Genomic DNA, 24,322 nt, shown 5'->3' on the forward strand with positions numbered 1-24,322 from the left:
GGGATTATAGCAGCTGTAGCAGCTGCTGCTGTTTGTGGAGGGCCCACCACCACCGAATGATCTGTGGTTGGCGGCGGTCCAGTTATAGCCTGCGGTGATGGTGTCGTGCTTACACCCTCCTACAATAAATTCACGCAAAAGAGATAAAAGAGAAATATTCAAGTAATTTAAATAGGCTCCATGAACATATGAATATAGTGAAAGGCGATGAAAGGAAGGGAAAGTAAAAGGAGCAGGCAATTTTCATCGCTGTCGAAGCAAATTAAAAAGTAAACTGTGCTGAGGCGTGAAAGAAAAAATAGACATAAAAAGTAAATAAAACCGCAATTGACATTTTAATGAGCTCTCCACAGTGGGCACTGGACAGACGGAAATTGCAATCACGTTCAAGCCAAAGCTTGACACACACAAACACATGCCTCGTCGTGCACTTACCTTGATTTCGGCTGTTTCCGGTACCGAATACCTTTTGCGCTCGTAGTGTAGCTCACGCTCGATGGATCGACTGCGAAACGCCGGCGGACACGAACGACCTGGTGGCGTTTGTATGCGGGGCGCTGTGGTCGTTCCGCTACTGCTGCTGCCAGCGCCAGTCACGTGCTGTTGTTGCAGTTGCTGTTGTTGTTGTGACTGGCCCGAGTCGTGGGTGGACTCTTCTCGCTCGTGCCTGCTTGTGATTGTTGTTGCTGCTGATGTTGTTGTTGTTGCAACTGATATTGTCGCTTATGCTCCTCACGTTTCTGCTGTCGGCGAATCTCCAAATCGAGCAAACACGCCTCACGTGCTTCTTTATCGCGCTGCAAAACACACGCAGGAAAGAAGAGATTGGGTACATTTAGAATATATTGCTTGGTAAGAGAGGGAGTAGGTGTGTGTTGTTTTAATAAATCATTCATTAGAAACTTGAAATTACCTTTTTTTCGCACTCTTTCTATCATCTATGATTTTTGTCTTACTTTTGAATGTGTATATATATGTATATGAGTGTATGTATGTATGTATATGCATATCTTTTTATATGGTTTTTTTCACCTTGTAATTGATGGCGTCCTGCTCCTCTTTCTTCGCTTCGCGTTCGCTGCGCTGTCGGTCGCGTTGCTTCTCCTCGTCCGTTTGCGATGTTTTGCTGTCTGCAATTCAGTTACAATCAAGTTTGTATCGATCAAATTTAACTAAACGAACTTTCAGATTGCATTTCTTTTTGCTTGTCGCAAGCATCATTCACGTAATGGAAACGTAAAACGTAATGCTAAATAATAAACAGTTTATTTATGTTTAATTTTAATTCAAAATTTTATTTATTTAGTCAAGTTTAATATAACATACAGGCTAATATTGAAATATATAGAGATTATTAATCTTTAATTGAAAATAAAAACAGTAAATTATATATTGATGCATATTTAGGCTAGTTGGCGCATAATTTACATTTATACATATATATTATCGATCCGTCAGGTTAAAAGGTTGTTGTAGCTTTCGCCTATCTAAATATAAATACTATGTGAGGCACCCACAAACTTAAGATGACATTAGTAACCCTTTAACTGCTAGAAGTCTAGTATTTTTTCGATTCACGAGCATTTAGCATAAGACTGGAAGACATCCATGAACGATCCTAGGATATGTCAATCTCTAGACAAACGCACACTCTAAGTATTTTATTACTTCTTATGCTACTCGTATGTGTCATCCATAGCATTGTTATTTTAGAATCGATAAGTGCCTACTTCATGAGCCTTTGTGTACTTTATATAATTATTCTATAATTGTTCATGGGGTACTTGTACACTTGATGTTTTTCGACTGCTATGCAAGCGGAAACTCTACTTTGAAATTGATTTCTACTACAGTATTTTCCAAACTATGATATTAATTTAGACTATTAACCAATAATCTATGAAGATATGGTCAATATACCTCCAATATATTCAAAGGTGACATTGGACTAGTCCTGAGATATGGTTTATGACCCGAAAGTTTTCTTGTATCATCTTCACTATCAAAACAATTGCTTCTTGCATTTTTAATTACTGAATTAACGCACTTTCCATTGATTAGGAAATTAAATAAAATGTCAACAGTTGGTCATTCATAAATTATGCCCAAACAAATCAACACACACACAGCCGCCCATTCATTTCCTTTTACCCCAGAGACGTTGCAATTAATTGCATTTGGTTTTGCCTCTATGTGGGAGAACAAGCGATAAAAGCCTTTTCGATTCATACACATGGTTTGATGTATAATATATTTCTATTCACATACGCACTAGTGTACTTCTGACCTGTATATATTCCCCAATGTTTTGTGAGCATGACAGCAGTTGCAACCTACGCAAGCTCGGACTTTCGTTCACTTAATAATAATATCATTATTAATGGAAAATCATTAAAACTTCAAATTATCATTCAAATTATAGCATAAATTTATAAAAAATTAAAAAAACATTATGTTCAACTAGCTGCGAGAATTTATATCGCTCGTAAAAATAATACATTTATCAATACTTAATTAAACAAGTAAGGAAAGGCTAAGTTCGGGTGCAACCGAACATTTTATACTCTCGCAATTTATTGAAGAAATTTAACCAATACATATGGGGCATTCTCTGGAAAAAAAGCCACTTGAAAAAAAAGTTCTTTATTTTCTTTGGCAATGATATATCTTATAGTACATGTAAAACCTAAAATAAAACATGGTTTTAGGTCTGTGTAACGCTGGGTTGCCATATTATAAGGGGCCAAAGTTTTTTGTAAACAAATTTTCGAACCGCCATAACTTTAAAACTAATGAACACATTTTAAAACACCATGTGACTTTTTTGTACAGAATTTCGCAAACTTTGAAACTGTATATCGTAAAAATTTTTAAAATTAATATTTCATAGCAAAAAATAAAAATTTTTTTTTTTTTTGGAATTTTTAACCCTTTATGCCCCCTTCGATTTTTTTCGAAAATATCTTAAAATGTTCCTTATTTCATCACCTTTTTACCCTCCAAAGGGAATTTTGGGACAGCAATATTTGTATGAGCTACAAATAAAAAAACAACTCAGAACATGATGAAAAATCATTGATTTATGCACTATTATTATCAGAATTTAGCGTATATAATATATAATGTTCGGTTACACCTGAACTTAGCCCTTCCTTGCTTGTAAATTTGGATGACAATACGGAATACACTCAAAATGGTTTGGAGAAATTTAATGTAGCAATTGGACAAACAAGAGCGTAGCTGATATTGAAATAGGATATGCAGAGTTCGATCGACTATATTTTGACTATTTAAACCTGATTTTTAATTATTTTGTATTGTTATTTAAACAAATTTATAATATCTACTTTGAGCCTCCCAGGCTTCTCATACTGCCGACTAATTACAATCATATAAATTGCGTTGTTGCTTATGTCCCGATTGTTGTTTTTGATATTTTTATACTCTCGAAGCAAAGTTGCTAAGAGAGTATTATAGATTTGTTCTCATAACGGTTGTTTGTAAAAGAGTGGAGTTCAAATCCGGATGTCTGTCTGTCCGTCCGTCCGTCTGTCCGTCTGTCCGTGCATGCTGTAACTTGAGTAAAAATTAAGATATCTTGATGAAACTTGGCACACTTATTTCTTGGCTCCATAGGAAGGTTGCTTTCGAAGAAAAATCGTTGCAAAATCGGAATACTGCCACGCCCACAAAATGGTGAAAACCGAAAACACATAAAGTGCCATAACTAAGCCATAAATAAAGCTATGGAAATAAAATTTGGTACACAGGATCGCACTATGAAGGGGCATATTTGGATGTAATATTTTTGTAGAAATGGGCGTTGCCCCGCCCTCTACTAAGTTTTTTTCTACATATTTCGTAAACCACTTAAGCTATATCAACCAAACTTTCTAGAATCGTTTCTTTTAACTACTACCTTATACAGTCCAAATAGGAGGCAATCGGGTGATAATCACGCCCACCTCCCATACAAAGGTTACGTTGAAAATTACTAAAAGTGGGTTATCTCACTAACGAAAAACGTCAGAAACACTAAATTTCACATAAGAAATGGCAGATGGAACCTTCACTCAGATTTTTTTTTACAAAATGAAAATGGGCGTGGCGCCGCCCACTTGGGGGCAAAAACCATATCTCCCAAACTACTCGACCTATATCAATGAAACTTGGTTTTTAATATTTTCCTTACATCCTAATGATATATAGTGAAAATAGGCCAAATCGGTTCACAACCATGCGTACCTCTTATATACCAGAACTTTGATGCCGATCTGAATCGTTTACATTACAATATATAAAGTAAGCAGTAGTGAAGATATCGATGCAGAACTTTGCACAAATACTACGTTTGTAGTGTGACAGCCCCATTCTAAAAAACGCCGAAATCGGACCATTGGTTCCCAAAGTCCCATATATTGAACATGAGGACATCGGTGCTTCTAACCTAATAATATGGTTTCCAACTTTCAATGAACTTTACACAATATATATGAAGAATAAGTGGGTCAAATTGTGTATTATATAATATTAATTAAGTTAAATAAATAAATTGCGAGAGCATAAAATGTTCGCTGACACCCGAACTTAGCCCTTCCTTACTTGTTGTTGATGCTGTTTTTGTTGGCTTGGTGGTGAGTGCGGCGCGCCTGATGGAAATTTACGTTGAGACACATTCATCAAATATTTGGAAACGTTCGGTGGTGGCACCATGTTGCACAAAAAACTTTTCTTAGCTCTTTAAAGAATACTCGCATGCATAAACACAAACAATTGTTCACATGGTCGCTTTAAGCTTTTAAAATATTCACACGTTTAAGAACACTAATAATTTGTTTATAGTTTTACAAACGTTTTGCATGCCACACTCTCAAACACGCACTTCAAATATTTATTTTTATTCTTGTCGTTTTGTTAATATTCAACAGTTATTCTTATTATACGCCAGTACAAAAAGCAATAAACTTCGCCGGCAGCAGGCTGCACGCAACCTTTATGCGGCAGGAAATCAAATCGAGTGACCGGCCACGTTGACCGTCTTCCATTCTCATATTCCTCTGTCTGCAATAACTGTAATTATAAATACCGTTACATGCAATTGCAACTATAATGAGTCGTTTGTGCTGTGCGCCAGCACGCTCCGACTATTGTCGTACCCCCCTTGTCTTAGCGCACAGCTGTCTTGTTCGCGTAGCGCGTGCTTTGCAACCTCACTGCCACGACTCAACAACAGCAACGAAATAAGGCGACTAAAGCACGCCACGGCGACGCGTATTTGCCGCTGTCAGTTAAATAGTGGGGCAACACTCGGACACATACTGGCATTGTGACCCACTAAGTGTCGCTACTTATGGGCTGCCGTTAAGCGAAACATTCGAGCCACCACATTCGAAAGTCGTGACTCTTTTTCGCTAGATTAGCGCTAGCAAATGTGCCGGCATTCCCCATTACTGTGTGTGGTAGCCGTGGTATTGTGTCTGTTTGATTAGCTATATGTAGTCTTTTAACGCTATATTTATCAACCGTTAGATATTTGTGTGAGTGTATAAACGATTGCATCAAGCACAGTGACCAATTTCAATGATTTGAATGATTTGAAGCAAATGTATTAATTCTGATATTCATATTAGAATCGTTATTATTTTGCTTAGGTCGTTTTGCGTCGGGATTTGTATTATCGCAGGCGTTTTTCAAGATGAATTTTATAAAAACTAAGCTTTTTAGATAGAATTTTTAAGATTTGCTGCGTATCTGTGCTTGAACTATACAAAGAAACAACATTTTTCTGAGTACAGATACATGAGTGGTGTCTTTTAAAAGTATAAGTGATGGTAAATATGTATGTAAAATCAACTTCCACTTGACATTTAGCTCATTCTCTGAATCAAAGAATCAAAATTAATTATCTCAATTTCTGTGTCTGTTGATATTTCTGAAGCTATAAGCCAAGCTAATTTCTTCAGTCAGTCATCGAGAATGGCGTTTCCTCCTCATATACTTTAAAAGATCACGTGCCCCACTCTATTGATTATATGGTAGCAAAACTTAAACTCAACACATATAAATATAAACTAATTAGTGCAAAAACAATTGCTTTGTAATACCATTACCATAGTCATAATAGGAAATGCAATAATCAGGTTAGACCTTTGGCAGCAGTTGACAAAATGGTTTGGCGCCGCTTGTTGGCGGCAAAACTAAAGAATTCACCTACCAGAATGATACTAAGAAAGGCAAGTTACCACACTATGAACAATTTATTACGCCTAATACATAACTGAGCTAAGTAAGATTGAAACTTAGCGCAAGAAATTTGTACGAATAAAAGCACAAAATATATGTTGCGTATACGCCCTGGCAGACCATATGCACATGTGTGTTTGTATTAGTGATGAGCGATATTGCTTTTTTTGAATCACTGTGATTTCAGTGATTGCTACTTTTAAATCACTGTGATTTTTTATTGCTATTGCGATCACAATAAAAAAAAAACGAATTTATGAGAATTTGTACTCCATTTTTTTTTTAATTTTTTACATATACATTTTCATTAATTTTAAAAATATCCAAAATTTACCTGCTTTTGTAATCACTATCACTAATTAATAAATTTTGGGTACATTTAACTGCTTTTATAATCACCGTATCCAAAATTATCGAAATCACAACTAAAATTTCTACTGATCACTGGACAGTGATTGCTATTTTCGAACTGATATTGGTACTGAACAGTGATTGCTACTTTCGAACTGATATTGTTACAGTGATCGAATTAGAATTACTGAACTCGTATATGTACTGTGATCGAACAAAAGCACTGAACTTCTCTATAGCTAATGTGATCGAACTCAAATTACTTAACTGCAATATCGATTTTAAATCACTGATATTTACAAAAATTGATCGCTATTGCTATACGGGATTTTTCAATCACAGTGAAAAAATCACCGGTAGAGAAATATCGCTCATCACTAGTTTGTATAGAGTGTACTTGCAAATAGATAGTACACCCACTCAGTAGCCACGGCTATAGACATAAAATAAAATGTAATAAAAATGTATAATGGTGTATAACATTGGCGGCACCCGCAAACCGGTGCTTTGAAATGCTTACACACCTAAAGACATACCTAGACAAGTTCATTTTAGGGAGGTTAATACATATACATATATATATATACATATATACATACATACATTTATTCGAAAAATAATAACTTTTGTGATACAAATATATATATTCACACTGTCCGTTAATGGCATATCCACAGGTTAAGTTACATATTTATTTATACACGTTCTCTATTCTTTTGTGTATTTCACAAGCCATTTACCAATTTAGGCTCCAATGACAGTGACCGGTTAATAGCTCATGACATGGTTGTGTATGTGTGGTTTGAGCTTTTGGAATTAGTAAATAAGTATTAATAACAAACACATTTTTTACCACACTCAAGTTACGTTAAAGAAAAATCAATATATATTTTTACATACAATAACAATAACACATGTGGGCGTTTGAACAAAAATATATTTTTTCATAGGTATGTCCAAAGGGGCATAATAAGATAATATTTCAAAACTAGTTTTCAATATGTAAATTGTGTGGAAATATAACTATGGAAGTACTTTTTTAAACGGTAATTTTTTCGGATTTCTTATTCCGATATCCGATAACCAGAATGGTTTTGTAGTTATAACTACCAAAAAATAGCTATACTACTATTATTTCCGTCTGTATCACTGAAGTAGTTCCTTGTTCAATATGGAATATCGTTAAATTTTCATTCTGCGCACCAAAGACAATACGTCTTCAATATTCTTCGCTTAATGTACCGCAGTTATTTGCACAAGCTTCAACAGATCCATTGTACAATTCTGGAGACAATATAAGCTCTTTTCAAAATCCTATCGCCCTGCTTCACAACATTACAATAATCGTCGAATAATAATCATGGAACGCAACTCAAATATATTTGAATACTTTTCAATAAGGACTAGATTAATTTATTTTTAATTACAATTAAATTTTATACTTCTTAAACCTTTTCCACAAAGGAAAAATTCGTACATTTGTCCTTCACATATTTCTTTAAATCGCTGGCATTTTCATTAATCACAAAATGCTTTTAAATTCTGCGGATTTTACCTTCACCTCTTCCAAGTTGCATGAATAATTGCATTTGTGGCACATAAAGCGACGCTTAGCCAACCACTCTTATTTATATCGGTCACCATTGCAGTAGGTTTGAGTTGTTTTGCGGGATGTTGGAAATTCAGTTGACATTGCATTTTATTTCGTTTCTCTCTTACCTAAACAAAAACTTACTGTTGCAGCCGCTGCTTTGGATTCGAGCTTTTAAGAAATGTCAATAGAAGAGGAAACATTGCAAATGGCCCTGAATTTGAGTTGATCTTTAGTTATACTGTGACGATGTCATATTAGAATCACCGAGCGTATTTATGAGATGAAAACTTTTTTCCACCCCTTCAACAGATTTCGAATCAAATAGCTTTCAAAAATATTTTTAAGCCTTTTGAGTAAAATTAATTTATTAAAAATTGCAACCATTCCAATTATTTTTGCAAATAATACATACAGGGGGGCTGATGAAAGCCGCTACAAAAAAAAATTTAAAAAACTTTTTTCCTATTTAATGAATCTGGTTATTTTTTTTCTTTTTTGTTTTGCAGATTGACTTTTACATTTAACAAAAATGGATAACTGGGACACTGAAACAAGAATTTGGATTGTCCGCCGCTATCACGCCCTGGAGTCCGTAGTTTCGGTTCAAAGAGAGTATAGGCGCACGTTTGGCGGCAATCCTCCGAGCAGATGGACCATAATGAGACTTGTAAACAATTTTGCCGAGCATGGGACAGTCAACAGAAGACCTTACCATCGAAACCCTTCAGTTCGAACGGAGGAAACAATCGCTGCTTTAGCTGCTGCCATACAAAACAATCCACGTGTTTCGACAAGAAGCTTATCTGCTCAAATGGGTGTAAGCAGACAGTCATTACAGTCAATTATGCACAGAGATTTGGACTTATTCCCATATAAAATTCAAATGGCCAACAAATTGAACGCTGCAGACTTGCCGATTCGCTTGGAATTTTGACAGAAGATGCTTATGAGCTGATATCCAGAAACTCACATTCCGTTGGCAATCCAGGTCGCCTGACCTTACTGCACCTGACTTTTTCTTGTGGGGTTATTGCAAACAGGAAGTCTACAAAGCAAAACTAACAAATTTGAATGAACTAAGGCAATCCATTCGAGAAACAATTGCGGCTATTCTCCGAACTCAACTCTCCGAACAGTAATGGACAACTTTTTGGTAAGATGCCGCACATGCATCAACGAGCAGGGGGGCATTTAAATTCCATTATTTTTAAAACTAATTAAGCCATATTTAATAAAATTGAATGAGCTTTAATATGAATAAAAGAAAAATGAAATCCATACACTGAAAAAAAAAATTATTTGAGTTTCTTAATGTAGCAAAATTCATCAGCCACCTTGTAGGTATGTAGGAAGGGAACTAATTAATGTACTTATAAATACTACCCTGACAGACTGATCGAACTTGACGAGACTCCTGGCAGGCGTTCAAATGAAATAAATAAACAGAGATCAGTTATTAATTTTTCCACATAGTACTCGCATTACTTTTTCTAAATTTCACCAGCCAATGTATGGAAGCTTTAATGAAAATTATTAGATCGAAATAATTTCACTTAAGTCTCCTTGAGTATGGTTAATATGCATGAGATAGAATTTTATGTGCTGCATAAATTCACTTACAACCACTCTCCCTTCAAACCAACTGATGCATAATGAAATTAACGTGTTTGTATTTTAAATATAAATACTCAAATAGATTTTACTTAATTTACTCGCAAATGCTTCAGATTTTTTGCATGTTTGGGCCATAAATATCAGCTACGTTTCAGTTGCTTCCGAAATGAAGTCTTGGTATGGGTTTTTTACTTCCAGGAGGAACTTGTGGGAGAACTGAGAAGAGTCTAAAAGTTTTTTTTTAATTGTACAAACAAAAACAATCATTAATGGAGAAAATGTGTTTCTCTCCCTCCTTTTCTAAAATGTATACGTATTTGATACTTCTCCAGCCTGTTAAATGACAGTGAAAGTATAACACCAGGAGATGGCGAATCCGATTGACCAATCAACGACGATGGAGCAGATGTTCCATTGCCCGACCGTGAAGAAATTCGAATAGCAATTATCCGCTTGAAGAACAACAAGGCATCGGGGCCCGATGGATTACTGGCTGAGCTATTCTAATACGGCGGCGAAAAGCATCAGCTTCTTTTATACGCTAAGTACAACCGAAAAATATATAATACATAATATTATTTGTAATATGCACGATATCTGACAAACAAAAGTTACGTTTTAAGAGTTTTATGCGCTATTTTTCATATTGGCTCATATTAAATTTGGTACAGAAACAACAATAATATATATATAATTCTTAACGGTAGTTATTGGGTGTGAACTCACTGGAAGAGCATACGCCAGCGCCCGGTGGCGGATATGAGAACCAAAATTGATTTGCCAGTTTGGTGGGGGTGCCCAGGGGGCTATCTACAATAAAAGAGGAAATAATGGAAATTTATGTGATAAGAATATGTATAAAATAAAATATAGAATAATATATTTGTAAATAATAAGCATCGAAAATTGATTGGTTGCACTGACCGCAATACAGATAGTTGTTGTGTTACTCAAAATTTAATAATTCACAAACTCTATTGACACCTATCATCATTGACTATAAAATTCACAGAATTGTCAACGGTCAAATTGAGTCGTGCCAAACAATCATATGGATGCAATAGCTTTTGTTGTTGTTAGTGGAACTACTTGGCTACATGGCAGGCGCTCGCACACATTTTGACACTTGCCAAAATTCGGTATTATGAGATTTTCAGTTTCACACCAGTCAAACAAGTCAAACTAAACGAGACGAGATGGAATAACAACTGTTCAGAGGCATCGGTACACGAGTGTCAGATCCAAAGGGGTACTTGGACAGTCTGTATTATGGATTTAATGAGTAGATTGATTTATAATAGAACTAAGGTCTCCCAATGAGATCACGTTTATATTTTGTTTGAGTTTATATATATAGTTTAAGAGAAATGCGCAAATTTGTAAAAAAAAAATTCTTCTACTCCATAACATTCTACAATATTTCTCGAAATTCTTCATAATAAATGATTACAAACTTGTTCACTGTCAGTTTGATCGGACATTTCTTCTTCCTTTTTTCGCTGTTAAATTTTACCGTTACAACTTTTACTTGTCATTTTTTCGCATGACACTTATATTTCTTAATCAAAGAACGTTTTTCTCTTCTCACAGAACATACTCGACATGGCTGATATTGAATTTGACACAAATTTATTGGCAATTAGGTACTGAATGGCAATTACTTATATATGAGGTTGAGGCTGCTGAACTTTATTAATTGGCAATTAAAATGGATAGCTGGCCGTATATACATACATATATATGAATAAATTTGAAAAATATCAGCCGTGTTTAATATTTGAAATGCAATTATTATTAAATTATATTTAAAATTTTATTTAATTTACTATTCAAGCTATAGGGCGCTGTCGAAATTTAAAATTCTCTAAAGCTGTTTTACCTATGTTAAATTTCACGTATGTTTTTCCTTTTTAAGTATTATCAAGAAAGGAAGGGCTAAATAACACACAATTCGACCCATCTATTCGGCATATAGTCCACCAGAATATCGAGAATCACTATATAGAAATGGGGCTAATTCCCTGACCGTTATTACTTAAGTAACCGAATCAGATGGGCTTCAAAATTGTGGTAAATGGGTAGTAGGCGTGATTGTAAACCGACTACGTCCATTTTCAAACTGTTTACGTAAACAAATGTCAGCATTTCTTATGCAAAATATGAATCCGTATATATCGGTCAATATGTAATTAAAAACATCAGGTAAGAGTAAAAATTCTCTGGGTTCAGGAGACATTTATGAGCAGACCAAATTAGAAAAAGACCGAAAGTAAAAGATTTATGTGTGTCATAGAAGGGTAAGAAGACTGAATCGAAAAACACGTCCTGCTGCATGATCTGGGGCCTATCTCGAACTTCTACTTCCATTTATCAACATAGCTTTCATTTCGAGTGTGAGAATGATAAACGTATAGTATTAAATAAAACTCAAATTAAAACACTATATTTCTATAGATAAACCAAAATATTTTTTTCTTTTGTTTGCTAAATAAATGCCTCAATTAGAGACTCTTGCTTAAACAACTCAACGGTTTTATTTGTTTTTATATCTCATCCTTTCCTTATTAAACAAAATTCGTATATAATTTAATAATTTCTATGTTTGTTTGTTTACTACATTTAGTGTCTTAATTATGCAGTTTTTATTGCATGTAACAAGAAAATTTATTTGTTTACAAACCGTCTGTGGGTGATCGCATTAAAACTCGTGTTAATTAGGTGTTCGGCTGAAAAGTAACAGAGCAAATTTCGTCTGTAAACACTAAGAAGGGAAATGTTTGACCGTGAAATTAATATCTCCGAATATTAAATTTAAAAAGATGTCAGCGACGGTGTGTTATATTGTATACAGTACTCTATTAATAAGCAGCAGAAGACAATATTTATTACTCATGCCAACTTAAAAGTTTTGTAGAGACTATTGAATAAATAAAGGGTTGAGAACATTTCGCAAATAATTTTGTGGAATGCTGTCGAGTAGACAATTTGTTTGAATTAAATTTCGTACACAGTTGACATCCCTCCTTAAAAATATTTTCAACAAGAAGGCTATTAATCACATTGTAATAAACCATTTTGACTAAGAATTTTCAGATAGATTCTTTTAAGAATTAATTTCGACAGAAAATGACGGTTTACCATTACATAAAATTTAAACCAATGGCAAACTTTCTCACAAATGTTTTGAGCTGTTGACTTCCTTAAAATTACTAATTTGTATACCCATGGGACAGTGTTTATTTCGCTTATAAAGTATTTTTACTTAAAACTTAAATTTTATAAAAAACAATTTTAGATTTATCAATTTTTATTAGAATTAACATTTTAACAGCTGGCAACAATTTAAAAAGTGATAATAATAAAATAGTGTAAACTTTATTAAACGTTTTCAGTTAATGTTTTATTATAAAATTGTTCACTCCCACTTTTCAACTTGCGGCAACGCCATCAGCTATTTAAACCATAGTATTATTGAAATGAACATATCAAGATAATTAATGAATTTAGCAGTATAAAACCATGCTCCTCCCTGAATTTTGTTCCGCAACACAATTTCGTTGCCTTCAGTCAATTTTATTACTTTACTTTCAAAACTGAAAACTAAAATTTAAATCATTTCTCCTTATTTCTACTTAGGTGACGTATTGGCTCCGACTAACCTTGTTTATTCACTGTCATTTGTGGTGTCTGCGTTTGCCGCAAAAGCTCATTATGTGAATCGCACATTTTTAGAATATTTCGCTTAAAATAATAACTACAATTTATTTAACTGATTCATTCATGAGATTATTTAAACTTCAATTTCAATTAGTTACTGATCACTACGAGATCTATATTTAAACCATACAACAATTAATATTTGTTTACAAAATTTAATTATTTAAATTTGCTTATGGCCACTGGTTGCAGAAAACTCGTGAGCACTTTTCATACAACACCAAACAGTTTCACACATAATAAACGCTTAATATTGCGTCAATGTCGTTATTATTTTTGTCGAAGCTTCCGAAAGAAATCGAATTTCAATTCGCAAATTCAATGATTTTCACAACATATTAACACCAAAAGCAGCCGTAAAGTGAAATGCTAAAGAGCTTATTTCTCAAATTAGCTTCTCCAAATAAACAGAAAATAAAATTTCACCACACACAACGCCAGCCGTTAAAAGACAAACTGTCGCTTTTGCAACTCAATACAATTTTTAAGTATTTTTCGTGATAGAAAATTTTCATACGAAATTTTTTCGGATTTTCCATTTTGTTTTGTTGCCAAAAATACAGTGGACGCGTGAAGTGGGGGCCCAAAGTTATTAGCAGTGCCGCGATGCCTGGCTTTTGCCATCACGCACCGCTTACCGCTGTCAAGGCAAGTGCTGATTTTCGTTTATTCCGCCGAGTTTAAATTTCAAATTCATTTTCCAGCACAGTAAGACGTTGGAGAAACCAAACAAGTGGTCGGGGGAAAAAGTTTGCAGTGAACATTGACAATATTGAATATCAAAATTAATATATTTCATTTTCTTCTTTCACCAGTAAACTTTTACGAAGATCACTTTTACTTGGCGCAACTTTTGTGGCAAATAAACTATTCTAAAATGTTTGCAGGCCAATTTTCACTTTACACACACCAACACAAGCACATTATTAATATGGAATTCGCTAATTTAATTCTTAAGGGAGAGGTAAGGGTTTCAGCGTAAAAAACACTTTTTTTGTGATTTTTTATCTCAAATATCGATAAAGCATTTTTATTCAACCCTTCCATACGTTATTGAGCATAGTTTTGACTATGTTCAGTTAAATTTTCTATGTTTAGTTAAATTTTAAACAAATCTTCCCCCCAACGTTCTCTGATTATTTTTTTTTTATTTAAAATTTTTTGGCGGCCATCTAAAGTGTGAGCCGTTATTTTCGACTAAAATTTCCGTCATTTTCAGGGTAGGAAACACCCTTAATGTTAAAAAAAAAAAATTTACAAACGTAGGGGGGAGGTATGAATTTTATATGAAGAAAATGTGTACAAAGTTTGAAATGAATCGGTCGAGTAGTTTTCAAATGGCAATGAACACGGACTTCGAAAAAGTACACATTATGTGGTTTTGTTATAATTTTCATTGATTTGTTACATGGTGTATCCACGCGGAATCCATATAGTCATTTTTCATTCGCAAATATTCAAAAATATATTCTGTGAATTTTTGTTGTTTTGGTTTCATAAGGGTTGTTACTAGTAATATAATGTAATTCAAACCAAACTATTTTTTAAAAGATTTCTGTTGAAAATAATTTTGAAAAGGCTTGCCATTTTATAGAATTAAAAATCTTAATTATAAAGAGATTTTTTTAAACGTTGATAATTTTAAGTTCTATGTAAGAAAAATAATTTTGTTTAATCAGAAGTTTGGCTTTTTAAGTATTAAACTAACTATTTTCCAATTCGGTAAAATAAAGATATCGTCTATTCTAAATATATTTTATGGAACATATTTGTAAAAAGTTTACCTAACAAGTCTCTTTGAAATTGTTTCGCAGTAATTTAAACAATACATTTGTTTATATTTCAGAAACAATACAAAATCGTCAACTCCCACACATGCGTTTGTTTAATATTCAACAGTTGAACAGTTGAACAGCTGTGTGTATATCTTTTTTAGGTTCCAACGAAAAATCCCATTGTTCTGCCTCCAAAGAGCTCGAGGTCATGGTTACCGCAATGCCCTTACTCAAACGAATTCAAACATGAGTGTAGGCGGGAGCAGATCTCTATGTAGGTTAAAGCACTGGTAGAATTCATGTTAAATATAGAAAAAATATGTCATAACTTGCATATATTATTATATGAGTTCACAGTGGTGCGTTTGTTGCATCTCAGATACATATATATGTAAATACTTACTTAGTTTGTACATACACACTTGCATGAATATTGGTGAATATAATTTCGAATGTGTTATTTTGTTTACTATTGTTGTTGCTGTACAATTTTACTTTGTTCGTGCACTTTCAAAAAGATTAAAAGAAACCTAAAATGCATAAATAAAAGTATTGAATGAGCTTATACTTTTGTCGTCCCACCAATTCTAGCTGCATGTGTGCTGCTTTGAATAATCCACATAAACAGCATAGTAAATAGAAAATATTATTTAATTTATATTTTTTTATTAAACACATTTTTGCAATACCAATATTCCTTTGCAAAAATTTTTTAATATTTTATACTCTGACAATAAAATCTTTTTTCCATCATAAGCGAGTAAAAGATATTATTTATATAACTGAAATGCCTACTTCGATTATACAAATTAATTTAAAAATGTTAGTTGAAATATTGATTAAAATATATTTTCAGAGAACTTTCAGGATTTAGTGTGGATTTCAGATTATTAGATTATTTCGTTCACCCAACAGTTGTTTATAGTACCTGAACCTAATCGAAATACAGAGATATAACTAGATGGTTATAGACATCAAAATGTTTGTTTTATTTAAATATGTACATATACTATATAATTGACCATGTACATGATATAATCATTCGTGAAGGTTTTACTAACCATTAGTGATAGAACAGGATGTTATATGCTAGGATTTTCAATGGGAGGATTATGGATTTTAAATAAAAATTGGTGCCACCTCTTTCTATGTTCAACTACACATTTGTAACTCACATTCTAGAACAATTAGTTTCAGTAAGACTTGTGTGCGAATATATTTTTAGAATCCTTATAGTATGGGCAATAAAATTATTTTTTTAAGAATAACTTTGCAAACGGAAATGAGCGATTGTATAAATATCTATAACAGAGGCTGCCTTATGTTTTGAATAATTGTCATATTCCTTTCCGCCCAACGTTGGATTTTCGTCGAAACTAGATTATATCTAAAATTCAATAACACTTTTATTGATAAATTTTCTTCAAATCTCAGTTATTGCCAATTTTATTTAGACGAGAGTTTTTCCTAATAAAATTAAGTAATTTTTACAGCTCTCAATTACTAATTGTTTAAGATATACTGTTATAGTGGAATGATACATTTGTGTTGTGAATATATAAATATTTGTATAAGGTACATAAGAATGAAATATTCTCTTTAAGGAAAGAATGAAAGCTTTGTTCGGGAAAACTGTAGAAATTTATAAAATACTAGAACATTAAATTCCTGAAGTTTTATTTACTTTGCTTTTTAATCAAAAAGTAGTTTCCAAACTATATTTTACAAAGACGAAGAATAATCAATTTATAGCAGATATGGTAATTTAAATTATGGGGTCTGAAGGGAAAACTTGATGAATTATGAGAAAAAAAGCAGCAGAAAAATGAAGGCCAATTGAACACCGCCTTCATAGAATGAGATATAAATTGAAAACATTAGGAACAAAGTTGAACATACGCCTCATGAGCGAGGGTGCAGTGACGCTCATTGTGCCTCGAAGTGGAGCGAGAAAGTGAATCTGAAGAATGACACGGCAAGTGCCACACGGAATAGAAAAAACGTGTTAGGTGAAGTAGAGAAGGTGTGCGCAAGTATGTGGATAGGTTGCATAGATGATGATTGAGGGTAACCTAATATGCTCCCACTTTGCTAAGTACTTACTATGTATGTATATATGGATGAGAATACATTTCTGAGCGAGGGCACATCTGCTGTGCCAGCCATGCAACAAAAATGAAATGGATAAAAATCGAAGCAGCAACATTAAACATGAACACTCAAAAGGAAATAGAGTGTAAAGGAATTAAAGTGCATGGGAAGCAGTAGTTGGATCGGGGATGTGACATTAATAGCATACATCAGCATTGCACTCGATTAATAAAAATTATGTCAAATAGAGCAAGAAGCTCAATGAAAAGCTATTCACAAAGGCGACTCATATAAAAAGGCAGCATGTTCATCGAGAAGAGAAAACGCTATAAGTCTAGAGAGTGCAAATATACGTAGATATAAACCATTCCAAAATGCGAGTGAGATTTACCAAATATGTACTTTGATAAACAACGTAATGGCTAATGTTATTTCTTTTTTTTTTTCAGTGTAAAGGAGTAAAAGTGTATTGTAACCCTAGATTAAAATCATGTTTAACTATAGACTAGCCACCGTAGACCAGAAATTAAGTGTTTACATAAAACTCACGACTAACAAGAGTATAGTTTGAAGGTTAAGTTTCTTCAGACGAACTAAATACATTACTCGAAGTAATGTTAATAACCGCAGAGATCTAGGTTATGCATGTTAGGTTTTTCCAAACGCGTTTAAGATATAACCTATAAATAACTATTGATAAGGGCTATCTAATTTTAAGTATATTTTTCAATTTACTTATAAATATCATAAAGCTTAACTATGCTTCAATACTTCCAACTGCTACCTACTACATAGTTTTCAAATGCGATGAACATGATTTCTGAAGTATTAAAATTCCCACGTCTACGAGCTGGGTATTCTTATCAGCTCAACATGATAAAAGAACTAATGATTTTAAAGTTAATTTCGACAGATAAAAATAAGTTTTATTTAATCCCCTATCTCCCTATAAAAATTATACGATTCTTTGAACAACTGTTGGCCATTACTGTTAGTGTCCATTAACGAAATACATGCATATATGTACTGAAACTACTATTTATAATTTGTACCTGGAATTAATTGTTGCGGTTCAAAGGAGATTTATGGCTTTAAATCTGTGCTCATTTAAATATTGTCACCATTTTATTTATGTATGTAGAATAGCTATTTTACATCCAAATAAAATTTATTATTTGTGTGACCAAATCGCATTAATTCGTGGGTGAATAGAACACACAAATCAGCACATAAATACAAATTTCGAAATACATTTGTCAATGCGAAGCATTCTGAAGCCAGAATATGTTTTCAAAAGCAAAATAAAAAAAATGTTTTGAAAGCAAATTTCGCCTACATTGCTGGAATAAATAGAAACATTTAGCACAAATTTAGTTGTGCAGACTTATGTTCATGCGAGGCATTTTTGTGATTCAATATAGCTACATAGCTACATAACTACATTTGCTCAGAGTCGGAGCCCTTTTTATATTACTCTCGGTGGACCTTTTTCACCAGCAGAAATGTATTCATTCATTACATGCCTTTCTAGCTGGTTGTCACATGACTAATGAAGATATACATAGTTACCCTCATCCACGTACACCAGCACATAAATGACAAATGAGACAAAAAGATTGTCCGGTATACTAACAAATAAGCAACAAAATGTGTATTAGCATTCCTAACATGAGTTGACTATTTCACGAACTTCATGTGATAATAGGTATCGTAGCAGAAGGTAAAATTACCATATGTAGCCTAGAAATATTGTCAGATTCATAGCACAAATAAAAATATCATTGATTATAAAAAAAAAACAGTTGAATCTGAATAACAAGAATTTTAGCTGTTTAGGCGTCGGAAGAGTTCATCAGCTTCTTATAAATTTTCTTTAAGTATGAAGTTGTATTGTTATCAACAATCGGTGTGAAGGATGTTACTCATACGTCATGGTGTACACATATTATTGCATTATTACAAAATGAAGTTTATATTTATAATACAATAATATAATAAATTTAAATAAATTCTCGATAAGCCTGCACAAAAGCAAAATATAGCTCAGTATAAAAATTTATTTAATATTGGAAACTAGAACAGTGAATAGCCTTAAAATTAGTAAGTATAACTAAAGAAAGATGTTCAAATACCAGAAAAGCATTCGAACTTTTATAATATTAATGATAATTGGTATACATAAAAGCTTAAAGGAAAATTTTGGCTGGCCTTAGATATAAGAAAAGGCAATAAAAAAATAAATATTTTCCTAAGTTTAAATATTGTTTAGAGTTCAGTTAAGGGAAAAAGTGTCTACAAGTATATATTACACAATTTATATTATATAATATAGGTACGTGAAAATATATTCAAATGCAAAGAAAGACCTACTTACATATCTATTACAGTGCATTTAGCATTGCCATATTCACAATATAACTGTGAAAATACATTCGATGCCATTATGAATTGAACTCGATTTCTTTTGCATGGCCACCATGGGCACGCTTCCAAAAGTCCACACTTTGAACCCAATTTTTGACAGTTTTCAAGTATAAATCGCCTGATACTGTTATAATTTCACATTCGATATTCGTACGAAATTCATCAATCGTCGCTGGCTTGTTGACATAGACCATAGACTTGACGTAGCCCCACAGGAAATAGTCTAACGGCGTCAAATCGTACGACCGAGGCGACCAATTGACTCGGCCGTCATGTTGGAACCACAAATTGTCCAAGTTCGGGCCAAAAATATTCGGTTATCACTCAGCGGTAACGATTCCCCATCACAGTAAAGTGCCGATCTTGATCATTACGGAAGAAGTACGGCCCAATGACGCGCCGCCGGCCCATAAACTACATCAAACCGTAATTTTTTCGGGATGCAATGGTGACTCAAGGAGTAGGTGTGGATTGCTGTCTGACCAATGACACATATTATGCTTATTGACGAAGCCCTCAGCCAAAAATGGGCCTCTTAAAGTTGAGGCCTCGATGAAATCAGGCGTGTGATATGACATCTGCGTAAGTGCATACAAATTGTATATTGACCAAATTATCATTAATATAATTGTAGAAAGCCGAAGGCGAAGATCTCATTTCCATCTCAATAGATTCCAAAATATTACATAGATACTTTAGAAAGTTCATGTTGCTTTCACAAAGGAGCTACTTGTTTCAATTCGATCTATGGGGAAGAAATATCAAAAAGCTTTCTAACCTGGTTTGATCTGTCAAAAAATACTTAACTTATTTAAGAAATGTAAGATATTATACTTAAATGCCGACAACAAGGAGCAACCTTTCACTTTTTATTACTAAATATTATTCGATGAATAGTATAACAATACTACAAATTAGACCATTCTTTATTACTTTAAATATCTGTGCTGTATCTTTTAGAACAATTTCAAACTGTATTTAATAGAAATTGCTAAAACATATCACCACAAAAGCCACAGGCTAGTAACACTTAAATGACAATAAAGCTGAAGTACCCGAAATACTTCTTCAAGTAAACATCACGAAGAAAAGCCCCAAAGCGACTGTACAATTCACAGCTATAAAATATTGCAATGACATAAAGGAAAAACATTAAATTCTGCTCAGCCAACTTTGTAAACTAAAATATTATTGCCACTTCTCAGTCCAGAAGCAACAACAACAACAATAGTACTGCTGCATAGATATAGGTAATTGTGGAAAATTTGAATAGCAACAACTCAACCGCAACACGCAGACGAGCAAAGAGAACCTCTGAAAAGAAACGTTGGGAAAAGTTCTGCGAGAAGCAAGTCACCTTCTCCACTGAGTAGCTGAGTAGTAGTACAACACAATGACATCCGCCGCAATAACAGTCAAGTGTCTTACTTTTTCCGTTATGTCGTAAAGGAAAGCAATAACAGACAATTTGAAAGGATAGGTAATTGAGCCAGCTCTAGGTATGCACTCACAACCGTCTTTTCGGTCTGTGGTTTGCAGTTTCGGTGGCCGATATAAAAAACAGCTAGCATATGAAACTATGTAAATGCATTTGCTCTTCTGCCTTCACTGACAAGAATAGCACTGGTCAGCGCAATGTTTTCTATATTTTCAATGGTTGTCTCCCCTCAAGGATTCAGTGCCTGTGAAGATGACAGAACGCAGCTGCCAACTGCTGGACGTAAAAGTATACAAATTCACATTCACAATCTACAAATATGTATGTACTTATTGTATAACAAGTAAGGAAGGGCTAAGTTCGGGTGTAACCGAACATTTTATTCTCTCGCAATTTATTTATTTAACTTTATTTATATTATATAACACACAATTTGACCCACATATTCGTCATATATATTGTATAAAGTCCATTGAAAGTCCATTAGGTTAGAAGCACCGAGGTCCTCGTGTTCGGCGATTTTTAGAATGGGGCTACCACACTATTAACATAGTATTTGTGCAAAGTTCTGCACTTATATCTTCACTAGTGCGTACTTTATATATTGTAAAGTAAAGGATTCAGATTGTCTTCAAAGTTCTGGTATATAAGAAGTAGGCGTGGTTGTGAAGCGATTTGGCCTATTTTCACAACATATCATTGGGATGTAAGGAAACTATTACAAACCAAGTTTCATTGAAATCGGTCGAGTAGTTCCTGAGATATCGTTTTTGACCCATAAGTGGGCGACGCCACGCCCATTTTCCATTTTGTAAAAAAATCTGAGTGCAGCTTTCATCTGCCATTTCTTGTGTGAAATTTAATGTTTCTGACGTTTTTCGCCAATGAGTGAACCGGCTTTTAGTAATTTTCAACCTAACTTTTGTATGGGAGGTGGGCGTGGTTATGATCCGATTTCTTTCATTTTTGGACTGTATTAGGAAGTGGCTAAAAAAAATGACTGCAGAAAGTTTGGTTTATATAGCTTTATTGGTTTGCGAGATATGTATGTACATATAACCGATTAGGGGGCGGGGCCACGCCCACTTCCCCAAAAAAATTACATCCAAATATGCCCCTTCATAGTGCGATCCTTCATACCAAATTCTATTTCCATAGCTTTATTTATGGCTTAGTTATGGCACTTTATTTATTTTCGGTTTTCGCCATTTTGTGGGCGTGGCAGTGGTCCGATTTTGCTCATTTTCGAAAGCAATCTTCCTATGGTATCAAGAAATAAGTGTGCCAAGTTTCATCAAGATATCTCAATTTTTACTCAAGTTATCCGTTGCACGGACGGACGGACGGACGGACAGACAGACATTCGGATTTGAACTCCACTCTTCACCCTGATCACTTTGGTATATATAACCCTATATCTAACTCGTTTAGTTTTGGGTGTTACAAACAACCGTTATGTGAACAAAACTATAATACTCTCTTTAGCAACATTTGTTGCGAGAGTATAAAAAAGCGGAGAAGCACTCTCGATTGCTTAGCCGAAGCCATCTTATGACAATAGGACTTCAGTTGTCTGAACTTGAGTACTTTGAATTATGTTGGGTTGTCTGTTTTTATAAAACAAATAAGGTTTGTTTTGCTTAGGAAGTTATTGGTAGGTTGTGTTAAGATGGATTTATTACCACTACTGTATAATTGAATAAATAGTCCTATGATACCAGGTTTATTAACCATATCATAGAATTGAGTGGAGGTGTGTATTCCAAGGTAGGTGTCATACGAACTGTCAAAGTAAACCAATGAATTTCCAAGGGGGATAGCTGCCAAATTGTTAAAGAAAACATATGAATTTGACATGCGTTTTCGGTATAGTTTAAAAATGTGACTTAAAGACTTTCATACTTAATTATGTGTAGTGCTTATGCCTCAGCATGATTTGCATATTAAAAGCGCGAAAAATGCTAGAAAACTATCCATGAGCGTTTTTGAATAAAATGAGCGGATGTAAATCTGCAGGATAGTAAGAATAACGGTAATGTGAATTATAAGCATTGCAAATGACAATAAAAGGCTCACGTATGCGTAAAAATAAATCCACTTAACGATGATTTTTGAAATAAGATGGTCATAAAATACCACTTTTCACCTCCGTCAAAGTTCCAGTGGATTTTATATTCCTTTATTTTTTCCCTATCTTTCGTAGACACGCTTTTGTCGGAGAAATTTTAAACTTTCTTTTATATAGTACGAGTACATTTACATTTTGCATTTCGAATTCCGTCTCTCACTTTACGGAATATAATTATTTTGCAAAATCTTATATATTCCTGCCTATCTGTAGGGTATGTAAACGATTCTTTTAATAAAATATAAAATGCCAATGTTATAGATTTTAATAAATAAAATTAATTCCAGAGATATATAAAATGCACAAAGGAATGAAATAAACTATACAATAAAATATGTCGAATCATTTGTGAAATGTAAAATGTCTCCCAATGTAGTGTGTAACACTTCTAGGCACATGGGGATACGATTTTTTAACCCTCAGTAAAAATTGTGTGTGCTTAATGTAACCTCTAAAAGACTTATGGCACTTGAAGTATATTTGGGTAAAGTAATTATATGAAAGCTGAATGTGGTTATTATACGATTATTAAAAGATGCGGAAAATCGTGAATAGAATTGTTTGCATAGCTTTTTCTCAAATTATACCGATTAAAGCGAACTATTAATTATTTAATTATAATTTAATAATAAAATTAGTATTTTTCTTCAATATAAATCCGCGAGTATTCAAATCCAAGGGATAAATGTAAATAACGGAAAAATTTCAAAGCCGAATTCATGCAGTTTTGCAATCGATTTCATTGCGTTGTGAGGGATTCCCCTCCTCATCCATTCCATTATATATCATGCTGCTCTCTCCTTTCACAAAACTTTCACCCATATATACCCATATAGTCATGAACTATATGTTCAACACGTTCCATATATATAGTATATGTTTAGAGTGTATCTCGATCAACTTCGTTGTATGCTCGACCAAAATGATTTTGTGAATTTTTTTATCTT

General features: G+C 33.6%; 1 protein-coding gene across 1 annotated transcript; it reads right to left on the bottom strand.

Moving 5' to 3' along the window:
- Positions 1-446: 446 nt before the first annotated feature.
- On the bottom strand, positions 447-13,968 carry LOC105219877 (probable serine/threonine-protein kinase dyrk1). Its single transcript, XM_054231016.1, has 4 exons — positions 13,462-13,968; positions 10,529-10,612; positions 1,033-1,130; positions 447-797 (listed from the first exon to the last, which is right to left on the bottom strand). Exons 1-4 carry the CDS (start codon positions 13,526-13,528, stop codon positions 594-596), a joined length of 453 nt encoding a protein of 150 aa, XP_054086991.1. The 5' UTR covers positions 13,529-13,968; the 3' UTR covers positions 447-593.
- Between the last annotated feature and the right edge of the window lie 10,354 nt (positions 13,969-24,322).

This window comes from Zeugodacus cucurbitae, chromosome 5, assembly GCF_028554725.1.
Source record: "Zeugodacus cucurbitae isolate PBARC_wt_2022May chromosome 5, idZeuCucr1.2, whole genome shotgun sequence".
Lineage (NCBI taxonomy): Eukaryota > Metazoa > Arthropoda > Insecta > Diptera > Tephritidae > Zeugodacus > Zeugodacus cucurbitae.